The 24,014-nt window shown below is 40.6% G+C and overlaps 1 protein-coding gene across 2 annotated transcripts in view; it reads left to right on the plus strand.

The window, feature by feature from the left end:
• Positions 1–22,847, plus strand: part of PAPPA (pappalysin 1) — a 266,049-nt gene extending 243,202 nt beyond the window's left edge. For both annotated transcript variants that reach the window (XM_051855823.3, XM_089319886.1), the window contains 2 exons: positions 2,168–2,266; positions 17,110–22,847. In XM_051855823.3, the coding sequence (XP_051711783.3) occupies positions 2,168–2,266; positions 17,110–17,217 (207 nt within the window). In that variant the 3' untranslated portion in view covers positions 17,218–22,847. The remainder of the gene's footprint in view (positions 1–2,167; positions 2,267–17,109) is intronic.
• The last annotated feature ends 1,167 nt before the right edge of the window (positions 22,848–24,014 follow it).

Consider the following 24,014-nt stretch of genomic DNA (forward strand, 5'->3'; position numbering starts at 1 on the left):
TCGCAACAAACCTCCCGAGGCATAGCGAAAAGGAAAAGGCTTAGTCCTTATTTGCTCATTGTGTTCATCCCTTTGCTCTAATATGAATTATGATAATGTGCTCAATATGCTAGTCACAGCTGTGAGCACACACACTCACACACCTGAATTTGGTTCTTACTGGTTCTTAGCTCCATCATGATAAGAAATTTTTAGACTTCAATAGGGTGGTGATAATGGAATCTGGAATAAGAAGTTAGAAGCACAAAGGTTCTATTGATAAGAATTTGGAGCATAATATGCAAAAGATTGGTATGCCACATACAAGGACGTTTGTGAGCTTTGTTCTCTCAGAGCAGTAGAATGGGTAAGAGAGACTATTGGTTTATCAAGGTGTGCATCCTGGAGTGAGTGGAGTAGACTCAACAATTCCCTGAGGTAGTACGCTATTGTGGTTAGGCTCTCTCTTTTTTCTCAAGGCTATGATGGTCCCACAAATTATGACATATTCCTTCTTTTGAATGAGTCACTAAGCATTAGCAACCTGAATCAGTACTCTAATCAGACTGGTTTCACTTTCTTCTGTTTTTCTATGTTAAAATGTCTTGCAATGTTGCATTTGAAGGGGGAGATACGTGTTCATTGCCTTGAGAAAACATGGACGAATCTGGTTTCTTTATTCCACTCTTGGGTGTCTTGAGAGCCAGAGAGATAAGCCACTTAACCAAAATCACCAATTAATTGGCCAGTTGGCTGACGTTTGAAGGACCAGAACCCTGCCAATTTCTTTTTCCACTGTGCCAGTACAATTACCTTCCATCTCAAAAACATTACTAAGGGCCAAAATTGTGCATAGCATTAAACTAGGTGACTGTGAAACAAAGATCAACTGGACATTGCTCATGTCTTTGAGGAATGTACAATCTTGGACCAACCATGGAAACAAACATGCCATCAAATAGGGTGTGAGAAGTGCTGGGATGGGGCAGTACAAGTGGTAGGGAACAAAGAGGCTCTTGGACGCTCCACTAAGATAGCTCTGGGTTTATAACTTGGCTCCATCATCTTTTCCTCACCTTTGGAGCATCACAATGTTGGAGGAACACAGTGAGGACAAAAATAATAAGTTAATGTAAGCTAGAACAGGCAAGCATGAAGAAAAAAAAAACATGGAACCAACTTAGATTTAAACCACTACTCTGTTTCTGCCAGTGTGATTTTAGCCAAGTTCTATTCTTACTCTGTAAAGTGGGAATAACAATTTCTACCTCACATGTTGTTTGAAGAACAGAAAAAGAAAACAAACATATAAAATATATGACATCAAATATATCCATACTCCTTTTTAGAAAAGACAGCACCATTTTACACAGACTGTTGTGGCAAATTCCTATTAATACTCTGTTTTATTTTTATAATTCATGGTCAGTTTACATTCAAGTTTCTAATGTTTGCATATATTTTATTTAAAATTATATTTTAATTACTCAATACCAGAAAAACTAGCAGAGGAGAGTTCAAGTTTTCTGATTTTTTTTCTTTTTTTTTTCTTTTTTTTTTTTTTTGATAGGTAGAGTTAGACAGTGAGAGAGAGACAGAGAGAAAGGTCTTCCTTTTTTCATTGGTTCACCCCCTAAAGTGGCTGCTATGGCTGGTGTGTTGCAGCCGGCGTGCTGCGTGGATCCAAAGCCAGGAGCCAGGTGCTTCCTCCTGGTCTCCCATGCGGGTGCAGGGCCCAAGGACCTGGGCCATCCTCCACTGCACTCCTGGGCCACAGCAGAGAGCTGGACTGGAAGAGGAACAACCGGGACAGAATCCGGCGCCTGACCGGGACTAGAACCCAGGGTGCCAGCGCCACAGGCGGAGGATTAGCCTAGTGAGCTGTGGCGCTGACCCTGATTATTTTTAAAATAAAATAGGCCCTTTATTCAGGAAGATGTAAGTGATCTATCCTGTGGCTTCACATACACCATTTGTCTCTCAGCATAATCAGGCTCTAGTTGGGGAAAACGTGGCTAGGTAAGAGTCTTTGTAAATCGTGGCAGTGGTGAGTTGTTCAATGGAGTATTGGAAGTAGAAGCCAGATAGGTTGACTGTAGAGCCTTGAGAAAAAAGAGAGAGCCCAACCACCATAGCGTACTACCTCACTCCAGGATGCTAACAAGGTCTTGCTTCCGTCCCTTTATAGCCCTTCATGGGAGACAATTACTGTGATGCCATCAACAACCGAGCCTTCTGCAATTATGATGGAGGGGATTGCTGCACCTCCACGGTGAAGACCAAAAAGGTAAGCCAGTATGCAGTCCTCAACTACTGCCTCCCACATACCTCTGCATCTTCCTGGGCACAATCACTCCCACATGCTGCATGACCCGTCATCCTGATTGTGTTAGTGCTCTGTATCCAAGCTTAATTCCACTTGACGCTTTGACTTTGAATTTCATTACTATCTTTAAAAATCTAAGCTGATAGTTAAAATTTGTCAGCCACTGAGCCAGTGTCATGTGCAGTGCCCCAGATGATCTTTATAGATGTGGTCCTCCAAGTTTAGATCAGATATCAAAGCAGATCACTAGAAGTGCAATAAAGTTCTTTTAGAAGTGAGGACAAAGTAATGTCAGGGTCCAGCTCAGTTGTCAGAGGAAGCTCTTCAGAGCAAGTGGCAGCTGCCATGAGATTTGAGGGATGAGGACAAGGAGGATGTATGAGGAGTGATCCAAGTGTTTGTAATGATCATAGCATTCGACTACAATGATCATCAACCGCTTACAAAACGTGATCACCTCCATTTTCCTCCTGTCCAGAGCAGGGAGCAGCACTGGGAGGGGGGTAGGACTCTCCTCTAACCTTAGCTAAGAAGCGTTTTTGTGATGAATGAGCCAATGGGAAATAATTTTTATTTTTATCCGCATTTACAATCGGAGCTGAAAAATCAGTTGATTTTAAAGATCATTTATTCTAATTCTTTTCAAGAAGGGGAAACTGAGTTCTTGAGACAGGAAAGGCAAAGAATCAGAGTCAGCCATGGGTGATGAGTCCTCTGGAATTATCTGTAGCAGAGTAAGTAGTGGAAGCAGAGCAAAGTTCCTGGTTTCCAAGGAACCAAACCAAATGCCTTTGTATTACAACATCCTGAAGAGGGTTAGTTCATTCCAGAAAGACACTGAAACCCTAAAATTCAGAGGTGAATAGGGAAAGGCCCATGCAATACATTCAAATTGAAGGACTCTTACTATAGCTTTTTGTGGATGAGTAAGGGTGCTAGGTTCTCTGGAATCAGTCAGTCCTGCACAGACAACACTTTGCAGCATGCTTACCTACTTTTGGTTTTTATTTTTATTTTTTGATACAACTTTGAAGGCATACATTATTGCTTAAATACAGGAGAATATAACTAATTTTTGTTGATGAAATTTATCTTTTTCCTAACTGTGAAGCAATACATGTTCTATTCTTTGGAAAATCCAGAAAGAAGGGAACAAAATAATCACTTTGGCTTACATATTCAAATATAACCACTGCTTTACTTTTTGGTGTATTTTGGCCTGTGTATTGTGATCGGTGCAAAGATGTGTGTTTCTATGTATATATCTCTGCATTTGCAGTTTGGAATCTTATTTTCTTTGGCTTTGTTTACTTAGTACAGGAAACATTATGCAAAGGCATCATCTCATGCTGATATAAACTTAGATGTATTAGCTGTATATTTTTGATATATTCTTATTTATTATGTGGATGTGATGTTTGATAATTTATGTGGCCATTTACCTCAGCTTTTATTTTTTACATTTGGGTTACTTCAGTGTCTTACAATTATACATAATGATGATCATGAGCATCTTTGTACATACTTTAATATCTCAGTTATTTTAAAGTTGACAGAATTAAAATGACTGAAATAACAGGTGTAAAAATTTTTAAGCCTTTTGATACCTGTTTCTAAATGAACACAGTCTATAATAATATCTATTTCACACTGCTGGAGTATGCTAGTTTTGAAAATGAATGGACAATGAAGTTTGTCTTTTAAAGAAAAATTTAGGTAGAATGGTGACATCATCTGGCACTATCATTTGGAGATAGAACATCTCTGATTAAAATAATTCTTCAACCTACTGTAACTTATGTACTAAAACATTAAAAAAAAAAGGTTGGTTTTTCTTTTCTTTTTTTGGCATTGTTGGGAGGAGATGAGAGAGACTTCCTTAAATGTATGACTCTTTCTACAGAGTACATGGCATGGAGATAAAGACATTAGATTAAAGTTCAGGTGCAGATTCCAAATTATTATACTAACTTTAGTTTCTTTATGTAGACATATGTGTATGTGTGAGGGAAGTCTCCTTTTTGACTCTGTATTCCTATACCAGGTTTAGTTGCAGCAAGTTCAGACTCCAGGCCTCTGAGATAAGTGCTGAATCTTCTCAAAGGAACTCCAGAATCAGTTTGGTTGCCAGTTCTGGATGTGTTGCCTAATCTGAAACTACATCATAAATGCAGCTTGTTTGGGCTTTTTGTGTTAAAAGATTCTCTCCTGTTTTAAATTATTATTGCCTGTGTTGGATGGGGTTCCTGTTTTCTTCCTTCAAAGAAGTCAATGTCATTTAGCATCTCTGCATGCCCAGCACTGGACCAGGCCTTGTGCACACAGTGGGATTCTGACAGACACAGCAACTGCCCTTGTGTCAGGGGAGCCTTCTGTTGAACAGTGAGCTCCACAACTATGAAATTCATTGCATCTCCTTGGAAAGGGCAGCGAAGGAAAAGGTCTCATAGATAATAGCCTGCAAGTCAAGAATCATTGACATTGAGACCTAATGAAGGAGTAGGAGTCTTCTTGGTGAAGAGGAACAGTGGCTGGAGCAGAAGAGGGAGATCCTGTAAGACCGCTATGTGAAGTGTGAATTAGAGAGACTAAAGACCTCTCTTGTGGCAGACAGAACTTTATCATAACTATTTCAGTTATTCACAGATGTTTGCAGCCTTTCAGATTCAAGATTTCTGGAAGTCTGACTTCTAGAAAGGAAAGGTGTCTCAAAGTCACATTTGCTACAGTTTACACCTCCCAGTTTAGCACCTAAATAAAATTCAACATCTTGAAACTTTTTTCCTCTTTCTGGTATAACACAACTCCTCTTTGCAGTAGAGTGAGTGGTGAATAATAAGTGGAAAAAATAAATAATAACACAAGACACCCCTAAATTAATTACAGCTTATGTCATACACTCTGCCAGATGCTTGGCTTTTTTTATCTTCCAGAATCCTCCCCTCAACCCTCACAGGTTGTGATTACTATCCCCATTGCACAGATGACCCAGTTGGTCTCAGAGTGCCTTTGGGACTTGCCCAAGTCGGCTAGGCTAGTAAATCATAAGGCTTGAATTTGAACCCAGTTTTCTGACTCCCACATCCTGCTCCTTTTCCTACATGAAGCTGAGTCTCAGAAGAGGAAAGCTCATGGAGATAGGACCTTGCCCTCACCACACTTGGCAATGACCCTACCAGTTCTGTTTGGAGACATTTCCTGTGAGCCCAGACTGCCAGGGAGTCTTGGGTGTGGGACCCTCCCCTTGGCAAATGGGAAAGCAATTTTTCCCAACAGCAAAGACAGGGTGGGGAGCAGTTCAGACTCCTAGGCTTGCCAGTCATCTCCAGCGCAGGCAGTCCAGACAGCAGTTTCCCTTGGGCGTCCACAGGGCAGAAGGAAGTTCTGCTTTCTGTCTTGAGTTTCCACAGAGGGAAGCCTCTTAGAGCCAACAGAGAGCTTTTCTTCCTTTCATCTCCTCCCCTTATCTATTGTATCAGTTTAGTTCTCATCTGTCCTCTTGTACTCAGTCCTATATCATGGGAAATCCCCTTCCCCTAAGCATCTAGGTGGACATTCAGAAATTCATCTTTAGAGTATAAATATGCAAACCCCTTCCTAAATCATATGGATTCCATTAATGGAGCACTTACTTTGTGCTGGACTGTGGCTAGGATCTCTGTGCATGGATTCCCACTTCTACTCTAGGACAGTCTAGTAAGGTAAAACATTGAGATGCAAGGAGGTGGGGTCATCTGTACAAGGTAGCAGAGTGTTGTGTGGGGTATAGGGTTTCCTAACTCCAAACAACTCACAATAGCTAATATCTGTTGAGAGCTGACTCTGCCAAGTACAGTGTTAACTGCTTTTACATGTCATTTCATTAACACAACAGCCCTGTTGTAGGTGTTGTCTTGTTATCTTCATTTTTAGATGATGGAACTGCAGCTTGAAAAGGAGACCACAGGGCCAGTAAGTTGTATAAATGAGATGCAAACCTGGAGAGTTAAAATGTCATAACACCTGCTTTTAACCCCTTTGAACATCTTGTTGCAATGGACTTGGGTTTTGCCCTCCCTGTTGTAGGTGAGCTTCTTGTGTGTCCAGAGATTTATTCATTTCTTCTTGATCTTCCAATTTGTTGTCATATAGCTGTTTGTAGTAGTTCCTGATGATTCTTTTGAGTTCTCTGGTATATGTGATAACATCTCGTTTTTCATCTCTGATTTTATCATTTGAGTCTTCTCCATCCTCTTTTTTTTTTGATTAGTTGGGCCAATGGCATATGATTTTTTATTTTTATTTTTTGGAAAAAAAAAAGCTCTTCATTTCACTGATCTTTTGTGTGTTTTTTTTTTTTTTTTAGCTACAATTTTATTTATTTCTTCTCTAAATTTAATCATTTCTTTCCTCTTGCTAATTTTGGGTTTGGTTTGTTCTTGTTTCATGAGTTCCTTGAGATGTACTATTAGATCATTTGTTTGGTGCATTTCCAATTTCTTGATGTGGGCACTAGTTGCTATAAACTTCCCTCTTAATGTTGTTTTAGTTGTATCCCAAAAGTTTTTTGTTTTTTAATTTATCTAGTTGATTTGAAAGAGTTACAGAGAGAGGTAGAGACAGAGAAATAGTAAGGTCTTCCATCCACTGGTTCACTCCCCAAGTGGCCACAATGGCCAGAGCTGAGCCAATCCAAAGCCAGGAGCCAAGAGCTTCTTATGGATCTCCCATGTGGGTGCAGAGGCCCAAGAACTTGAGCCATCCTATGCTGTTTTCTGAGGCACTTTAGCAGGGAGTGGGATTGGAAGTTGAGCAGCTAGGATTCAAACTGGTACCCATATTGGATGCCATCGCTGCAGGCTGGGTCTTTAACCTGCAGAACCACAGTGCCAGCACCTTCTGTAAATGTTGATAAGTGTGTTATTATCTTCATTCATTTCTAGGAATTTTTTTAACTTCCCTTTTGATTTCTTCTATGACCCCGTGTTCATTTAGGAGCATATTGTTTAGTCTCCATGTGTTTTCATATGTTCTAGAGATTCTTAAGTGGTTAATTTCCAGCTTCATTCCAGTATAGTCAGGAAAGACACATAATACGATTTCAACTTTCTTTTAATTTGTTGAGACTTGCTTTGTGGCCTAACATATGGTCCATCCTAGAGAAGGTTCCCATGCACTGATGAAAAAAATGCATATTCTACAGCTGTGGTTGAAATGTTCTGTAAATATCAATTAAATTCATTTAGTCCATAATGTAGATTAGTTCTTTGTTGATTTTTTGTCCAGTTGATCTGTCCATTGAAGAAAGGTGGGGTGTTGAAATCCCCCATTATTATTGTATTGGAATCTATGTGTCCCTTTTAAACCGTTAACATTTGTTTTAAATAGCCTGGTACCTTGGTGTTGGGTGCATATACATTTATTATAGTCACATCTTCCTGTTGAATTTCTCCCTTAATCAATACATAATACCCTTCGTTGTCTCTTTTAACAGTTTTTATGGTAAAGTCTATTTTGTCTGATATTAGGATGGATACTCCTGCTTTTTTCCCCTTTTTGTTAGAATGGAATATCTTTTTTCATCTTTTCACTTTCAGTCTGTGTGTGTCTTTGTTGGTGATGTGTATTTCTTGTAGGCAACAAATAGATGGGTCCTGTTTTTTAACCCAATGAGTCAGTCTGTATCTTTTAATTGGAGAATTTAGGACTTTTATATTCAAGGGTATTGTTGATAAGTAATGACTTGCTCCTGTCATTTTTCCATAATTATTCCTGTTGTTTGTTGTGGATTTCCTTTTTACTTTACTAGGAGATTTTCTACCTCCACATTTTTTCATAATGATGCCTATTTTTCTGTGTGTAGCACATCCTTATGTAAGACTTGGGAAATGGTGACATATTTTTCAGTTTCTGTTTGTTTAGGAACTTCTTTATTTCACCTTTATTTATAAATGATTACATTGCTGGGTATTGTATTCTGGGTAGATAGATTTTTTTCTTATTTTACAAGTTGGATTATGTCACTCCACTCTTTCCTAGCCTGTAGGATTTCTGATGGTTAATCAGCTGTCAGTCTAATTGGGGATTCACTGAAGGTAATCTGGAGTTTCTGTGATGCACATTTTAGAATCTTTTCTTTATGTTTTACTGTTAGATCTTGACTATAATATGTTATAGTGAAGATCTTTCCTGGTCATGTCTATTAGGAGTTCCATGTACTTCCTGTACTTGGATGTCCCTTTCTTTCTCCAAATTTCTGAAAATTTCTATTATTCACTGAATAGCCCTTCTAATCAATTCTCTCTTTCCACACCTTCAGGAACTCTTACAACCTGTATGTTGGGTCATTTGATAGTATCCCATAAATCTCTAAAACTGTTTTAAGTTTTTCTTTAAGATTTGTTTACTAGCTTGGATATTTTTACTTCTGCCTCTCCAAGCCTATTGTTAAGGCTTTCCACTGTATTTTTTATTTGACATATTGAATTCTTCATTTCTAATATTTCAGATTGATTTCTCTTCAATATCTCTATCAGCATAATTTTTCACCCATGTCATGTATGGGTTTCTTTAACTCATGAATTCGCTCCTCATTGTTGTTGAGCAATCTTATGAGCATCCTTTTGAATTCATTTTCAGGCATTTCATCACTCTCTTTGTCTTCACATTTTAATATCAAAGTATTGTCGTGTTCCTTTAGAGGAATCATATTATCTTCCTTGCTCATGTTTCTCATATTTCTACATTTATTTTTAGGCATTTTTGGAACTACTTGTTGTTTTTCTCCTCTGATGGCTTTTATCTTTGAAATATGCCTCTGTGCCTTAGTGGAGTGTCTGTTCCTTCAGTGAATATTCAGAGATGTGTGCTGGGTGAGGACAGGAGCGCCAGTCAGTGCTTCAGAGTGGTGCAAGAGTCCAGGCTGACACCCAAGTTGGGCGTGGTAGATCTCCTTTAATGTCAGCAGGGGAGGAGGGTATGATCACATCATCTGGTGGATCACTGCCTTCCCTTCTCTCTGCCAAGGTGATCAATGCCCAGGGAGAGCCCACAATGGCTACACACCCCACCCACACAGGCACATGAACCACACAAATGATCTGTACAGCCCTCAATGTGAGGCCAGAGCCTTCTGCAATGACCTACCCCAAGCACTCAGAGAACTTTGAGATTCTAAAGCCAGACACAGTGATTTTCCAAAGACCCAGCTATACCCCACACCCCATTGTGCAGTCACAGAATTCAAAAAATCATAGCATGCAGTGCTCCTACAGTCAGTGGGAGCAGGATATCCACTCTCAGCCCCATGAGCCTATTCCTTCCATGGAGAGAACTGAGGCATTCCCAAACCCTGCTGCCTGTTTGTGTTCTCCCTTAGTGTTCATGGAGGGAAATTCTCAAAAGCTTAAGTGGGGTACCCCACCCCCTGCCAACCCTCCAGGCAAGACTCAAAGTCAGTAGGGACTGTGGATTTATTCTCAGATAAAGTCCCTTACTTGAGGGTGCATGAGCTGTGGCTGCCTGCACTTGATTTATCAAGATGGTACCACTTCCCTGGTTGTCACTGTGAGCCCTTGCATGGGGTATGGGAAGCAGGTGATGTGTTCTGTATTCAGGGAGTTAGGTGAGGCCTCTATCTCCAGGTATTGCTCCTGGCTGAAATCAAAGTCAGTGTGGTCTGCAAGGTTCTCCTGAGGCAATATCACCAGTGACATTGGGTTTCCACAGACTATATATAGTCTGTAGACTATATAGACACTGCTCTATAATAAGCTGGCATCTCCTGACTGTTAGACTTTTCACTGCAGAGTATGGTGCTCTGCAGGAGTGGGGAGGTGAAGGAAGCAAGGCGGCTTCCCTGCTCCAAACGTAGTAGTTCCTTGGACTCCAGTCAGCTCCCCTGGCTGAAGCCATTGGACGACTGTGGAATTCCCTTTCAGCTAAAACTCTAAATGGTAGGGTGCACAACAATTTCTTTCTACATTGATAATGGAAGATAGCGGCTCCCCATTGGTAGCTGGCTGCAGCAGTATCTCTTCTCTGTTCTTATCCCAGGGAATCTTCTTTATTTTGTCACTTCTTTTTTTTTTTTTTTTTTTTTTTTTTTTTTGACAGGCAGAGTGGACAGTGAGAGAGAGAGACAGAGAGAGAAAGGTCTTCCTTTTGCCGTTGGTTCACCCTCCAATGGCCGCCGCTGCAGCCGGCGCACCGCGCTGATCCTGGCAGGAGCCAGGAGCCAGGTGCTTTTCCTGGTCTCCCATGGGGTGCAGGGCCCAAGCACCTGGGCCATCCTCCACTGCACTCCCTGGCCATAGCAGAGAGCTGGCCTGGAAGAGGGGCAACCGGGACAGAATCCGGTGCCCCAACCGGGACTCGAACCCGGTGTGCCGGCGCCGCAAGGTGGAGGATTAGCCTATTGAGCCACGGCGCCGGCTCTATTTTGTCACTTCTTCACTGAAAATTTCCATCAGTCAGGCCTCTGGAAATGTGGTTCCTCCTTCATTCTTTTCATATCCCAGAGCAGCTGGAGTTAGTGCGGCTACACTATTCAGTCATCCGATTTTAATTTTTTGAACTAGGATGATTGTGAAGAGATAAACTAACCATTGATGGTCATTTTCATGAGACATTCCAAAAGGATGATTCCTCACTGTGGGAACGCTACATATTCTCTATCTTTCCAAACAAGATACCTCTCTACTTATCAAGACAAGATAGCAGAGCTGCAGAGAGCAGCCACTTACACTTGGACCATCATCATCATTTATTGAACACATATTTCATGCTATATACTATGCTAAGTTATTTACCTGAATTTTATTTTTATTTACTTCTACTTTTTATTTTATTTGAAAGACAAAGATCTTTCCTCCACTGGTTCACTCCCCAAATGCCAACAACTTCCAGGACTGAACCTGGAAACTAAACCAGGTCTCCCACAAGAGGGGTAGATACTCAGATGAATGAGTCATCACTTGCTGCCCTCCAGAGTGTACATTAGCAGGAAATGGAAGCAGAGGTGGATGTGGGACTTGAACTCACATATTCTGACACGCAATGCAGGCATCCAAAGCAGTGACTTAACTGCTGTGCTAAACACCACCTCAAGAAAGACTTTAGCACTGGTGGGATTAAGTTTTACACTTCATCCAAAATACAAGGGTACTTAAAATGTGTGTGGAAAAGTGGAATTGAAAATCAGTTTATTTTGGCACAAAAACTTTTGAAGTCCATTTGTAGTTTTATTTTTAATAGAACATAGTTCCTTAAATTTGTATATGTGAAATACATGAAGTTTGTATACCTTAAATAAAAGATTTCCAGGTTTAAAAAAACTTAATTTCCATGAACTTTTTGTAGGTGGTTCATAGGCTTGGATTTTAATTTTTTTGCAATAAAACAAACATCTTTTAATTCCATTTTCCCCAAACTTTATGAAGTACCTTCAGACTTCTCTGTAGCACAACTATTATTTCTTCCATTTTGAAAACAAAACAAAACAAAACAAAACACTGAATACCAGAAAAGGGGAGTACATTGCCTCATAGTAAAAACTAAACAAGCAACAAGGCAAGGACTCAAACCCAAGTCTGCTTCTCCTATAGGCCAGTGCTTTTCTCCACTTGAATCCCATTTATTTCCCTTCACTTTATTCTCCATTTATCCAAATGAAAAATTTATCCAAAAATAAATCTCTCTATTTATCCATTGTTCCATGCTTTATGTGAGGCAATGGATCCACACTGAGACCACGGTGCTAACAGGAGAGTCCTCATACTTGACATGACACCTTCATCTACTTAGCCTCATTAAGTCTTTCCATCAACACTGCAAAGACCCAGAGTCAGTTGGGGGAAGTGACTTGCCCAGGGTCCCACAGCCAGTGAGTGGTTTGGCCAAGGATTTCTGACATTCAGCACAGGATACCTTTTGTTTATTCACCACAACCACCGCCAGACACACACTACTTTCTGCGTATTACCTCCCTGTTGATTCTGAGTCAGAATCCAGCCCCTGCCTGTCTCCCAGCCCCAGACAAGATTTGCAGCCAGGGGCTTGCGGTATGTTTGCCTCCACTGCATTCCTGAACTACACACACAGATGAAGGTGTTAGCCTGGGCAACTCACCCAGAGAGAGAAAAACCCCTGTGCTTAAGCATCATCTTCAATCCAAAGGGGAAAATATGGGGAGCGCCTCCTAGCATTTAGTCATTGACCAACACTTGTTAACAGATTGCTAGAGTGGGTGGCCAAGCCATTTATGGGAATTTCCAAATGTAAACTGGCCACTAGCATTTGTGCTGTGGGAGGTATATTTTCTTGGAAGACTGGAGGAGAAAGTGGGAAGCAGCTTGGGGAATCAGGGGATCTGGGAATTGGGCTTAGAGCTCTGGGTTTATCAGGATGTGAATATCCTTACCATGCCTCAGCATCTTTGTGAAGAGAGAACCCTGACTTGCTCTGCTGATTACCAGTCGGGGGATGATTGCAAACACCAATGCAGATTCCAGGCCTCCTGCCAACCAGTGACTCACCTGTTTGCATCTTAGTTTGCTCTAAGACATAAAATGGGCACAGTAAGAATAGCTGCCTGCTTAGCGTTGCTGGAAAGAGTGAGTAAGATAATGCACATACAGCGTAGCCTGGTGCCAGGTGCATCATAAGGGATAAAAGCTATTGGCTATTGAAAGACAAAGCAGCAGTCAGCCCTGCCAGAAGGAAAATGCCTTCCTTCTGCTCTCACCTGCTGAAAAGCTCTCAATGTTCACAGTGAGGTTTAGAAACCTGTATCATCAACGTATTGACTGGCACCAAGGCTTGGGGCAAGTTGGTTTTCTTTAAAATTCTTGAGCCTCTATTGTCTTGTCTGTAAGATGGGCAGCTAGAAATGGCAGCTTTGCAAGGTTGTGCAGAGTCAACAAGCCTGCACATATAAATCTGGCACAGAGCAGGCCCTCCAGACTCACTACTGTTTGTTTACCATGGTGTTCCCTGCTTGAATCTGCATGAACAGACTTCATCAGGTCTCTTCCAAATCAGAACTAGAAACATCTGGGAATCTCCACCCTTCTGCTCCCAGCTTTAGACTCTTGATTAGTGAGAGAGCTTGTGATGACAGGACCTCAAGGCAGGTTCCTAAGAGGCAGTTCACAAAGTGGAGGGAATCAGACACTGTGCACCTTGGGCACTCTTAGTGCTGATTGGAGATGACATGATTGCATATCCCGATCCCTAGAATCCTGTGAGACATTTAAGAAGACCTCTGCTTTACAAATGGGAAAAATGGTGTCTACAGGGTGCCAAAGTCTTACTGGAAATCGTGCAGTTCCTGTGTGGAGCCTACAAGTGAACCTCGGACTCCTTGCCAGTGTTCAGTGAATGCAGTGACACTTTTAGGCATGTGAGGAAGACAAGGGAACTCTGGTTTGCCTCCTGAGACCAAATCTTCTAGACTTCATCATATTTCAGTTGGGTTCCCTTCTTGTAGTTTCTCTGGAAAATAATGAAGCTACCTGGGCTTACCTTGGGAGGGAAGAGAAGGTGACACCATCCCAAAAAATAGAGTTGCCAGACAAGCCTGAGATGACTACTGGTGGCAAGAAGCTGCTAGCTATGATGTTGGAGAAGCCAGTGAAACCGGGGAAGGTAGAGAGAGGAACATGCAAGACAGGGGTAACAGGGAAAGTCTATGCTTGCTATTCCTTTCTGGCCAGAGCTTTTCATGCATTCATTTGTCCATCCACTTGTTAGTCCATTGAATGTCTATTGTTTGATTCACAAAGGTTCAGTTCAACACAGACATGGTCCCTGTCCAGACTGAGCTGACATACAAGTGCAGAAGTAATTTAGTATTAAAAAGGTATAAAAAAAAGCATGTTGGGATATGGCGTGAAGGTGATGGTGCCATCTTTGGCCATACCAACAAAGCAGCAGCTAATACTTGATCTAAGACCTGAAGAATGAAAAGGAACTGGCCAAGGAAGAGCAGCTAGGGCAAAGGAACAATAATAGCTAAAGACTTAAAAGAAGAAGACACTTGGAGTATTTGAGGGGCCAATACCTAAATAATAACCCACAGAGAGTGAGGGAAAGAAGGGATTCAGGTAAGATCTGAAAAGTGTGTAGTGATCAGATCATTTAAGGCCTTGTGGATTTTATTTTATTTTGGATTTTATTCTAAGATAGACTTTGAATTTTATTCTAAGAATCATTTGATATTTACCTGTGCAACATGCATCAGAATGAACAAGAGATAAAGCAGATGTAAAACTGTCCAAGACGGACACTAAAGCTGAATAGGAAAGAGTTACAACAAAAGTCATAGGGAAGACATTAAAGATAACTGGATCATTCTAATGGTAGAATATGAGCCAGAGGAGGAGAAAGGGATATAAAGATGGGTGCGTTAAGGACAGAGTTTTTCCAAGTCTGGGAGGTGGGAGAGAGGAGACAAAAGACAGGGAAGATAGTGAAATATGAGTCAGTGAGAAATTTGATTCAGCGCATACATATTTAGCATTGAGCCTTCCTAGGTGTTCAGCTGTGTGCTGGGACTTTTGCCTGCTTCTTCTTGTTTGATCTTCACAGCCATATGAAATACACTATTTGTTTAAAAGAAATCAAGAAATGGAGCTCCATGACAGTGAAGGTATTTTCCTAAAATTCTTCAATATGAGGGAAGCAAGAATCCCACCCAGGTCTCCTGGCTGCCACCATGGCTCCTTTACCTGCTAGGACAATTGTGGGATTTTTCACTTGGCTCCTCATTCTGTTTCCCAACTTGAACTGGTAGAGTTTCTCTCTGTGTCTCTTTTAGTTCTAACATCCTGTGTTTCTTTTGAAGGTGAAGACTTTGTAGGAAAGTATCCTGGAGATTATGGAAAAATATTATAGGTTCTAGATGGAATATTCTAGATTTATTCCACAAAGTTAGTGGGGGCTAGAAAGTAAGTGTGCTAAAAAGGGAACAGCAAGTGATAGTAAATAGGAATAAAGGTACTGCATAGAAAAAGAATCTGAATTGGGTGACTCCAGTGTCAAGCATCTATGAATTTAATTTGAAAAGAGAAATCAAGAAGTGTGTTAGCTGTTGGAGAGAGATGGAGAAATGAATGGAACAACATCCATTCTATGGTTTAGGCCTTGAACAAATAAGAATGAACAAAATGGACATGGTCTCTGCTTATTAACCACAGAATTGTTGGGAACATAGATCCCCAAAATAATATAGAGAGAGACTCATGTGTGCATGCATCTATGTATAATGTGTATGTTTATAATGGAGCACTTTTCACCTCTTAAGTACTGTGCTAGGTATTTTTCATGAATTATTTCACTCATCTCTCATTATGGCCTCAAAGAAGAGTCATTTCACACTATTCCCATTTAATGAGTTAGTCCACTAAATATCAGAGAAATTGTCATATACTTAGGTCACACCTGAAGTAGGTGAAAGAGCCAGGGTTCATATTTAAATCTTCCTGCTGTTGAAGCCTATGTTTTAAATTATTACAAGATTTCAGGATGGAAAGAGAAAGGGAGGAAAAGGGGGAGGGAAGGAAGGAAGGAAGGAAGGAGGGAGGCAAGAAGGGTGGAAGGGAGGGAAGGGGCCGGGCAAAGAGGCAGTGAGAACAGAAAATAGCCGGATATGGAGAATGAGTTCACAAGGACACAAGAGAGAGGGAGAGGAGTGAAGATGCTTTTTTCTGAGATTGTGTGAACACTTGAGACCCTGCCCAGGCAGGAGGCGAATGAGGTCATTAAATTCATCTGCGCAGATGGGGGACCCTCTGGGGAAAGTTATAAGCAAATGACATGATGCAATGAGGTGAAATCTACTTGCGTTAGTTCAGGCTGGGACTCAAGCAGGGCCTGTACTGTGCTCTTTGAAAAGATAGATCATCTGCTGCTCTGTTGGTCTCTTCCTATCCATTTCTAGAAAGGGAAGCTTGCCCAAGGTCACAGAGCACATAAATGGTTGGACTGGGAACTGGACCACAGGCCTCTCACTTTTTGTTAGGATTCTACAGTCTGTTCCAAGGCCCTTCATACAAATTTTGTACTGAACTTGTATGGGAAACGTTCCACACCTACAATTTTGGGTCCCTCAGAAGGCAGAGTGAGCTTGCCTAAGACATGCACTCCCAAAACTGAAATTACCCATCTGTGCAGAGTTGTGTTTTCTTAAAGAATAGCTTCATATCTTTTATTGATTATCACCACATCTCATGTGTTAGATATTCCTTGGCAGGATTATATTAACCAGCTTTGGTATAGTACCCCCAATTCTTTACTTACTATTTTATACAACTCTTTTAGCTAACAGTGTACAAAAAGTCTTTTTCTGCCATTTCTACACACAGGAGCCTGAGGCTCAGAGAGAAGTAGCTTATCTTACTTTAAGCACAATATTTGCCACTTACTACTTAAGGCAAAATGCTTGTTCCTTTATGAGCTTCTGTTACCCAGTCAATAAAAGGGTGCTTATTGTAGAACCTGTTTTGCAGAATTGTCAAAAGGACTCAGTATTTTCCTCTGGAAAGCGTTCAGCACATTGCCTGGCCAATAACAGGTGGCTCTGCAAATGGAAACGGCTGTGATCATGACCATGGTGTTCTTGGTAAAAGTTATCACAGTGCAGACAGGAAGCAGAGTCATGACTTGAGTGTAAAACTTCTGCTCCCCAAACCCAGGGATTTACTGCTGGCCTGCACGCTTATCTCATAATTATTGCATAATTATTGCACATTGCATAATATTGCATATTGCATAATTATTGCTTCAGAAAAAAAATCACCTGATTCATTCCTTCTCTTTCTCTGCAGGTCACTCCCTTCCCTATGTCCTGTGACCTACAAGGAGACTGTGCTTGTCTGGACCCCAATGCCCAAGAACACAGCCGGAAAGACCTCCGGGGATACAGTCATGGCTAAGGAAGGACAAAGAGTTGTCAGAGAATTCCCAACGCCAGGACCCGCATCCCTTTGGTATTGATTTCACAGTCAGCTGCTCAATGGAATGGCCTCTCCACACCAGGGATCCTTAGCACCCAACCGGTCTGCCTTTAATTTCATCTAGGAAGGACTTACAGTGGGGCAAATGAACCCAATCTCACCATGTTGAATGATGGAATGGAGTTCCATCCCAAAGCCTGAAATGGATTGCATATACAGCAAGCAGTCCTGGAGCCTCCTAAAATTCTAGCCACTTGTCACACGACTACAGAGAGAAACATGTTCTATATCTAGGAGTGTGCACATCTTTGGTTAGTACACATGCATGCATATGCACCCATACAGACATTTGTATGAAAGCAGTTCTGGAGACTGAGCAGAGAGAGACTGGAAAGAAATCCTTCCTTTTCCAAGCTTCCAGCCAACACAACCTTGGGAGAAAGAGAGTTGCAGAAACTGCTAAGACCAAGTATTGAGATGCCAACATAATTCACACCCTGAGGCTTGGAATATGTAGGGCATGCACAGTTGTGCAGCCCTTTGGGATTGGAAGAGAAGTGGTCTAAGATCACCTATCTTTTGGGTAATTAAAGCCCAGGAAGAGGTAAAGATTCCAAGGTATGCAAAGATCCTCAAATTCTTCTGCTACCCTGGGAACTTTACCCTAACTCCAGGGTTTGAATCCAAGATGGAAATGGTTTAGGATTATAATGTCAAGGTATTATACCAGCCCCCTGCTTGAGGCTTGAGAGGTCATAGTATCCCTACAGAACACACCCATTCCTCAAATCTTGCCTTGGGACCACATTTGCTGCTACTTTTCCTGCTGCTCTATCCTATACATTGAATACCCCAAAATGATAGAAATAGGTTAGGAAAAACCCCACACAATCAAACAGTCTGCCTTACAAATAACCCTCATTTCCCCACTTCTCACTTCTTATCCCTCCTACAGGAGGAAACCCCTCATGGGTAGATTTATTGTCCTGAAAGGGAGTTGAGGGACTTCAGATGCTGGGGCCCTCCCTGAGAGTCCGCAGTGTCTAAGCCAGTGTTCGGTTCGGTAACTAAATGGAACAGTGTTAAATCTCTGTGATGTTGGAGCCATCCAGAGGCCACTGGACTTGTCAGGACTCTTGGGTTATTATCCTCATACTACTCTTCCTGGCCCTTCAGACTGTAGTAGGTTTTAATCTTGGAAACCTCACCACTGCTCTGATTAGGTATAATTTTGAAACAGAGAATCATCTTGGATATGATCAATATGGATTGTGTTCTAGAAGTCATCAGAGGGAAGTTAGAGTTCACAGCCTCAGTACTCAGCATAACCATCAAGTTTTCCATATATTTTCCCAGGTGCCAGTACTCACTCCCATATCTGTGGCTGGGAAACTCTTCCCTCTCTTCCATGTTCAGCCTCCAAAAGCTAAGTGGAAGCTATTCAGCTGTGCATGGAAGCCCCAATTTCTTTGTGAGCCCCTTTACCTGTTTTCAGTCAGTCACCTGTTCATTCCCTTTGAATTAGTATGGACCAAGAATATGACAGGATGCAGTGGGGAGAACAGTTAAGTTTGACATCTTTTCTGAAATCTGAAGCTAGGAGTGAGAAGGTAGGAGGGTCTAAACTAGAGATAGCACATAAAGATTACTGAAAATCAAGTCATCTCAAGTCTAGTGAAGACAACCAAGGAAACAGTCTAGCATAGGAATGGAAAATACCAGACATCTGTGCAGCCCCTAGAAATTCCTGCATCCAAGGCAGTCCTTGTTAATCCATCACAGCTCCTTCTCCTATTGGGACCAAAAACAACTTCAGAAACCATTTTACTGTATCATTCCAAACAGCATTTACCTGATGATCAAGGACACTTGAGGACATTTGTTGGCTCTCTGTGATCAGTTATATTAAGAAATATATCGAGGTGCTTTTTACACAGGTGCCCACATGCAAGGATGCAGTGCACAAATAGTTCCTATGGCTTGTACCATATTACAGAATGGAGAGACTTCAACCATTGTTGTAGCCCAGCTCAAATCTTTTGTTTCTTCCTCACGAAATAATGTTACTAATATTCAGGGCATTTTTTTCCTGTGTTAACCAGGGCCAATCCTTAGCAAAAAATAAGAATGAAATTAGAATTGTTCCAATTTTGTACCTCTCTCCAATGTCTTAGAATTCTTTATAACTTGTGAGGCCTTTCTTTTGCCCTTACTGAGAGGGTACAAGCTAAGGACAGTAACAGTGTCAGCCCTGTTAGTAGCCTATCAAAACCCATAAGTAATAATTAAAAAAAAAAACTTTGTAAAATCCAAAGATGACAGAACAAAAGGTGGGATTGCAGGGACCACAGAACCTCACTCCTTAAATCACTCCTCATCATCTTTCTACCTCCCCTACTGACTTCCAACTCCTGACTCACAAATTGAATTGAGCCCTTCTGGGTAAAGACTTACCAAGTCTCCTTCTTATTATCATTCCAGCCTCTTACCAACAATTTCATGTTTGCCAAGGATATTAGGCAAAAGAGGCTACCTGACTGGCAGCCAGCCTCATGCCCACATGAGAAGCCGTCTAAGTAAGAAGCTCTTCTCAAACAGTGCAGAAGGGCCGGCTCTAGTCAGGCAATGCACTGATTCCCAGGTCCTTTTTTTATTCCTGGGAATTAACTCATTGTCTCATCTCTTCAGTCATCTCCTGCTTAGAACAATGGAATGCCCACTGTTTATTGGCAGCTCAGGGGCCCTAAAACACTTGGGGGTTCTGCATCTGAAGAAGTATTAGCCATTTAGCAGCAAGAATGGAAAAGATGAGGTGGGCAGTTTTCAAAGTCCCATCTTAGAAAGCCTTTTGAGGCCACATCCCTCATTGCCTGCCCAGAGGATTTGCATTATCCTAAATTTTGTGCCAACAATTGTGTAAGTAATACAGTCCTTGGGAAGTCAGTTTTTGTGGGTGAATTGGAGTGCTGAAGAAGGGAGTGATTAATGGGCATGAATAGTATGTCTTTGAAGATGGAGGGTATCAGCTGCTGTTCCTGGCTTCAGCATATTGATTCACTGCCTAGACAGTTCTCTTGGTCTTATTCCCACCTTGGCTTGATTCATGCATGCTAGTTGTGGAAAATAATTCTTTGAGACAGATCTCAGCTACCTCCCTTCCAGGTTCAATTTAACTTGGTTGTAACTGTCAGTTTGTTATAGGTCTTACCTGTGTTTTAAAAAGAGAGAGAAAAAGAAAAGAAAGAAGAAAGAGGAAGGAAAGAAGGAAGGAAGGAAGGAAGGAAGGAAGGAAGGAAGGAACGAAGGAACGAAGGAAGGAAGGAAGGAAGGAAGGAAGGAAGGAAGGAAAGGAGAGGAAATGAAGGAAATAAAAATCAAGTTAACAGTTTTGAGATTTTTATGTTTTTTTTTCTGGAACTACTTCAAGTGGGAAAATAAAAAGAAGAAATTGGTGGTGACAAAAGTGTACAGATACAGAGTAATAGGAAGACAAAGAGATTAAAATGAAATAAAAATGCATGATTTAAAATTAAGAATAAGAAATCTGTTGTTATGTTTCCCAGAGGAAATTACTTATTCTACAGACTGAGTAGGTAGAGACAAGCATAAATAATTCCTTAGTGGACACAGAGTAGATTTTTGTAGCATTGTCTGTTATTTTCTGTACATTGTGGTAGGTCCAGAAAACATGACATTTTCCCCCTTGATATGTTGGTGGTGGTGTTGGGGTGTTTTGTTTATTTGGTGGTAATCAGTTGTAGTCGGGAGTGGGTGGGCTTGATATTTGTTTTCTGAATATTAAGGGGACATATTGTGTCATTGTGCTTTTCACATTATAAAATGCTTCTATTTACCAGTATAGCACTGGGTTTTATAAAGACTGCACTCAGAACTACACTGCACAGCCCAATTCCCTACAACGCTGCTACATGACCAGACAGGTAATTCCAATGAGTTTTGAGAAACAGAACAAGCTAAGAACAAGCAAACCAAGCAAAAACCTACATAGCAAATGAATACAACTGTATTCTTGTAATTTATTCCAGTTTTGCCAAATTCCTATCAATGATTTTCTTTTCAGAGTAAATGTGTGATAGCCAAGAAAGGAATTACGTCCCCAGCATATAGAATTTTAAGTCCAGGCAGCAGTTTGATCAATGATTTTAAACAAGTTATTAAATTGCCTCTACATTTGACTCAATTCCTTTAGCTGCAGAACGGGGATAATAATACTTACCTACCTCACAGTGGGAGGGCAGGGGATGGTGAGGCCTTGAGGTTCAAATGGCCTGTGGCAATATGTGAAGGCCAAGGTTGACATGAATTATTTCTCAAAAATGCACAGGCATAGTAGCCTTTCAAGAAAGACAGGGAGTGCTCATTTGATATTTCAAGGAATAATGCTGGAGCTCCTGGATGAGAGTCCACCCTTTGAGAAAGTCCCGTATTGGGGGGATATTTCACTTTGTATGTCAGTTCAATTTTTCCCCCTTACTCTGGCCTTTCCTAGTTTAATGATTTGCTTAAAAACCAATTCTTTGCTACAGTATAAAAGTCAGTTTACTGTCATCTATTCAAGACTTCCAGGCCATTTCCAACTTTCAGAGGAAGGGAGTCTCTGAAATCCCTTCTTCACCTCACTTCTCAGACTTCAAATTCCACATCAAGTGTTCCATGAAAAGAAGACATGGCATTCTGAGTGCAAACAGCTCGGGGCCTCTTAAACCACACACCAGCAGTCAGTGAGGAGACTTTTGAACAATTACTGAGTTGCTTTCTTGGGTCTCTGTAATCAATAACCTGTCCGCAGATATCTATCTATATAAAGATATTATATATAAATATAAATTTACATATATATGCACATGTATATATAGTTGTACATATATGTGTGTATATATATACTTAAATGTAATATTTACAAATAAAACTGTGATCTCATCTAGAGAAAATGTAATCATATTACAAACTGCTCTTCCATATTTATGTACCATATTATACCTTTTTATTATTGTTATAATTATTATGGGTATTTCTAATTATTCTGAGGTTGAAATCTGTTTGGCACCTTCTGGAAGCTACCAAAAAATGAATTCATTGAAGTGCTTAAAATCTGTACTCATAAGAAATCTACTGGCCTACTGTAAAAAAGGAAAACAAAGAGAAACAACTCAACACCAAAAACCAAACACAATTCCAATCCTTTCTCTGTACCTCACATGCATAAATTTGCTGCTCCTATTTTGGTTTTATGTTTCTCCCCCGTTTATGTGTTTTTATGGATCTAAGTTAAGTCTTTCAGCAATATATAAAAATGTAAATAGTAAACTTTTATTTATTAAGAATGTCATCTTTTTTAATTTATATTTACACAATTGTTCATCTAATTTATTTTTTCTATACGGTTTTAAATACTCAGACATATTTTGCTGTTCATGATATTTTTATCCCGTTCTCATGAATTTGTTTTTCCATATTGTTTTCTCTGGTCTCAATTACAGGTTGGATCTCACAAAAATAATGTCAAAGACAGAAATATTTTGCCACTGTTGATTACTATATGTTAAAGTTCTATATTATGAAAATATATAATAGCTTGTATGCTTCAATGTGACTTTGTGTGGTTTTTGTCTGTCATGGAACATGCCAGGATAGTCATGTCAACACACTAACATGGAGGAGAACCCCAGGACTAAGAATGAGAAGATCAATAACAGCACAAGACTGAATCCAATATACATCCAATCTTCTACATAATTAATTCCTGAATGGTATCAGCATTTTGCATATGCAAAAGTTGAAAATCATTTTTATTTGTTATAAGAAATTTCCATTTTGAGGAGCTAAAATGTACATCAGTTATATCTTGCCTTTAGATGTGGTCTTCATCAATATATTCCTAGAATATTCTTAAAATAGTCTTTGTTTTAGTTTTTGCTTGTTTGAACCCTGAATGATCCCGTTCCTCCAATGAATGTGCAGCTGAACCTGCAGTTTTGCTGCCTTTGATCTGTCTGGAGCTCATTGTTCATATTATCACCATTTAGTAACTATGTGAGCTTTGGGAAGTTTGTTTCCTCAAGATTTAGTTTGCCCATCTGTGAAGTGAAAATAATAAAAGTACCCACCTAATGATGGCTTTGCAGTGCTTATAATGGTGCTGGACACAAATTATATTAGCTCTTATCATGAGTCTTATGTGACGTGGCCTACTTACAACAAGTATTGGTAATAGAGTAATTTTTATTTAAAAAAATGATTGATTGGAGCTGGCATTGTGATGTAGTTGGCTAAGCCTCTAACTGTGGTGCTGGCATCCCATATGGGTGCCAGTTTGTGTCCTGGCTGCTCTTCTTCTGATCAGCTCTCTGCTAATGGCTTAGAAAAACAATGGAAGTGCTTGGGTCCCTGCATCCACATGGGAGACCCAGAAGAAGCTCCTGACTCCTGGCTTTGGCCTGGCTCAGCTCTAGCCATTGCGGCCAACTGGGGAGTGAACCAGCAGACAGAAGACCTCTTTCTCTTTGTCTCTCCCTCTCTCTGTAACTCTATCTTTCAAATAAATAAATAAAATATTTTTAAAATAAAAAAAGCTTTAAAAAAGATTAATTTGTTCATTTGAAAGGCAGAGCCACAGGGAGGGAGAAAGAAGAGAGAGAGAGAGACAGAGAGACAGAGAGAGAGAGATCCTACATCTGCTGGTTCATTCCTCAAAGGCTGGGCTGGGCCTAGCAGAAGCCAGGAGCCTAGAATTCCATCCAGGTCTCCCAAACAGG

This window comes from Oryctolagus cuniculus, chromosome 1, assembly GCF_051225735.1.
Source record: "Oryctolagus cuniculus isolate XC-2025 breed Fujian yellow rabbit chromosome 1, ASM5122573v1, whole genome shotgun sequence".
Classification (NCBI taxonomy): Eukaryota; Metazoa; Chordata; class Mammalia; order Lagomorpha; family Leporidae; genus Oryctolagus; species Oryctolagus cuniculus.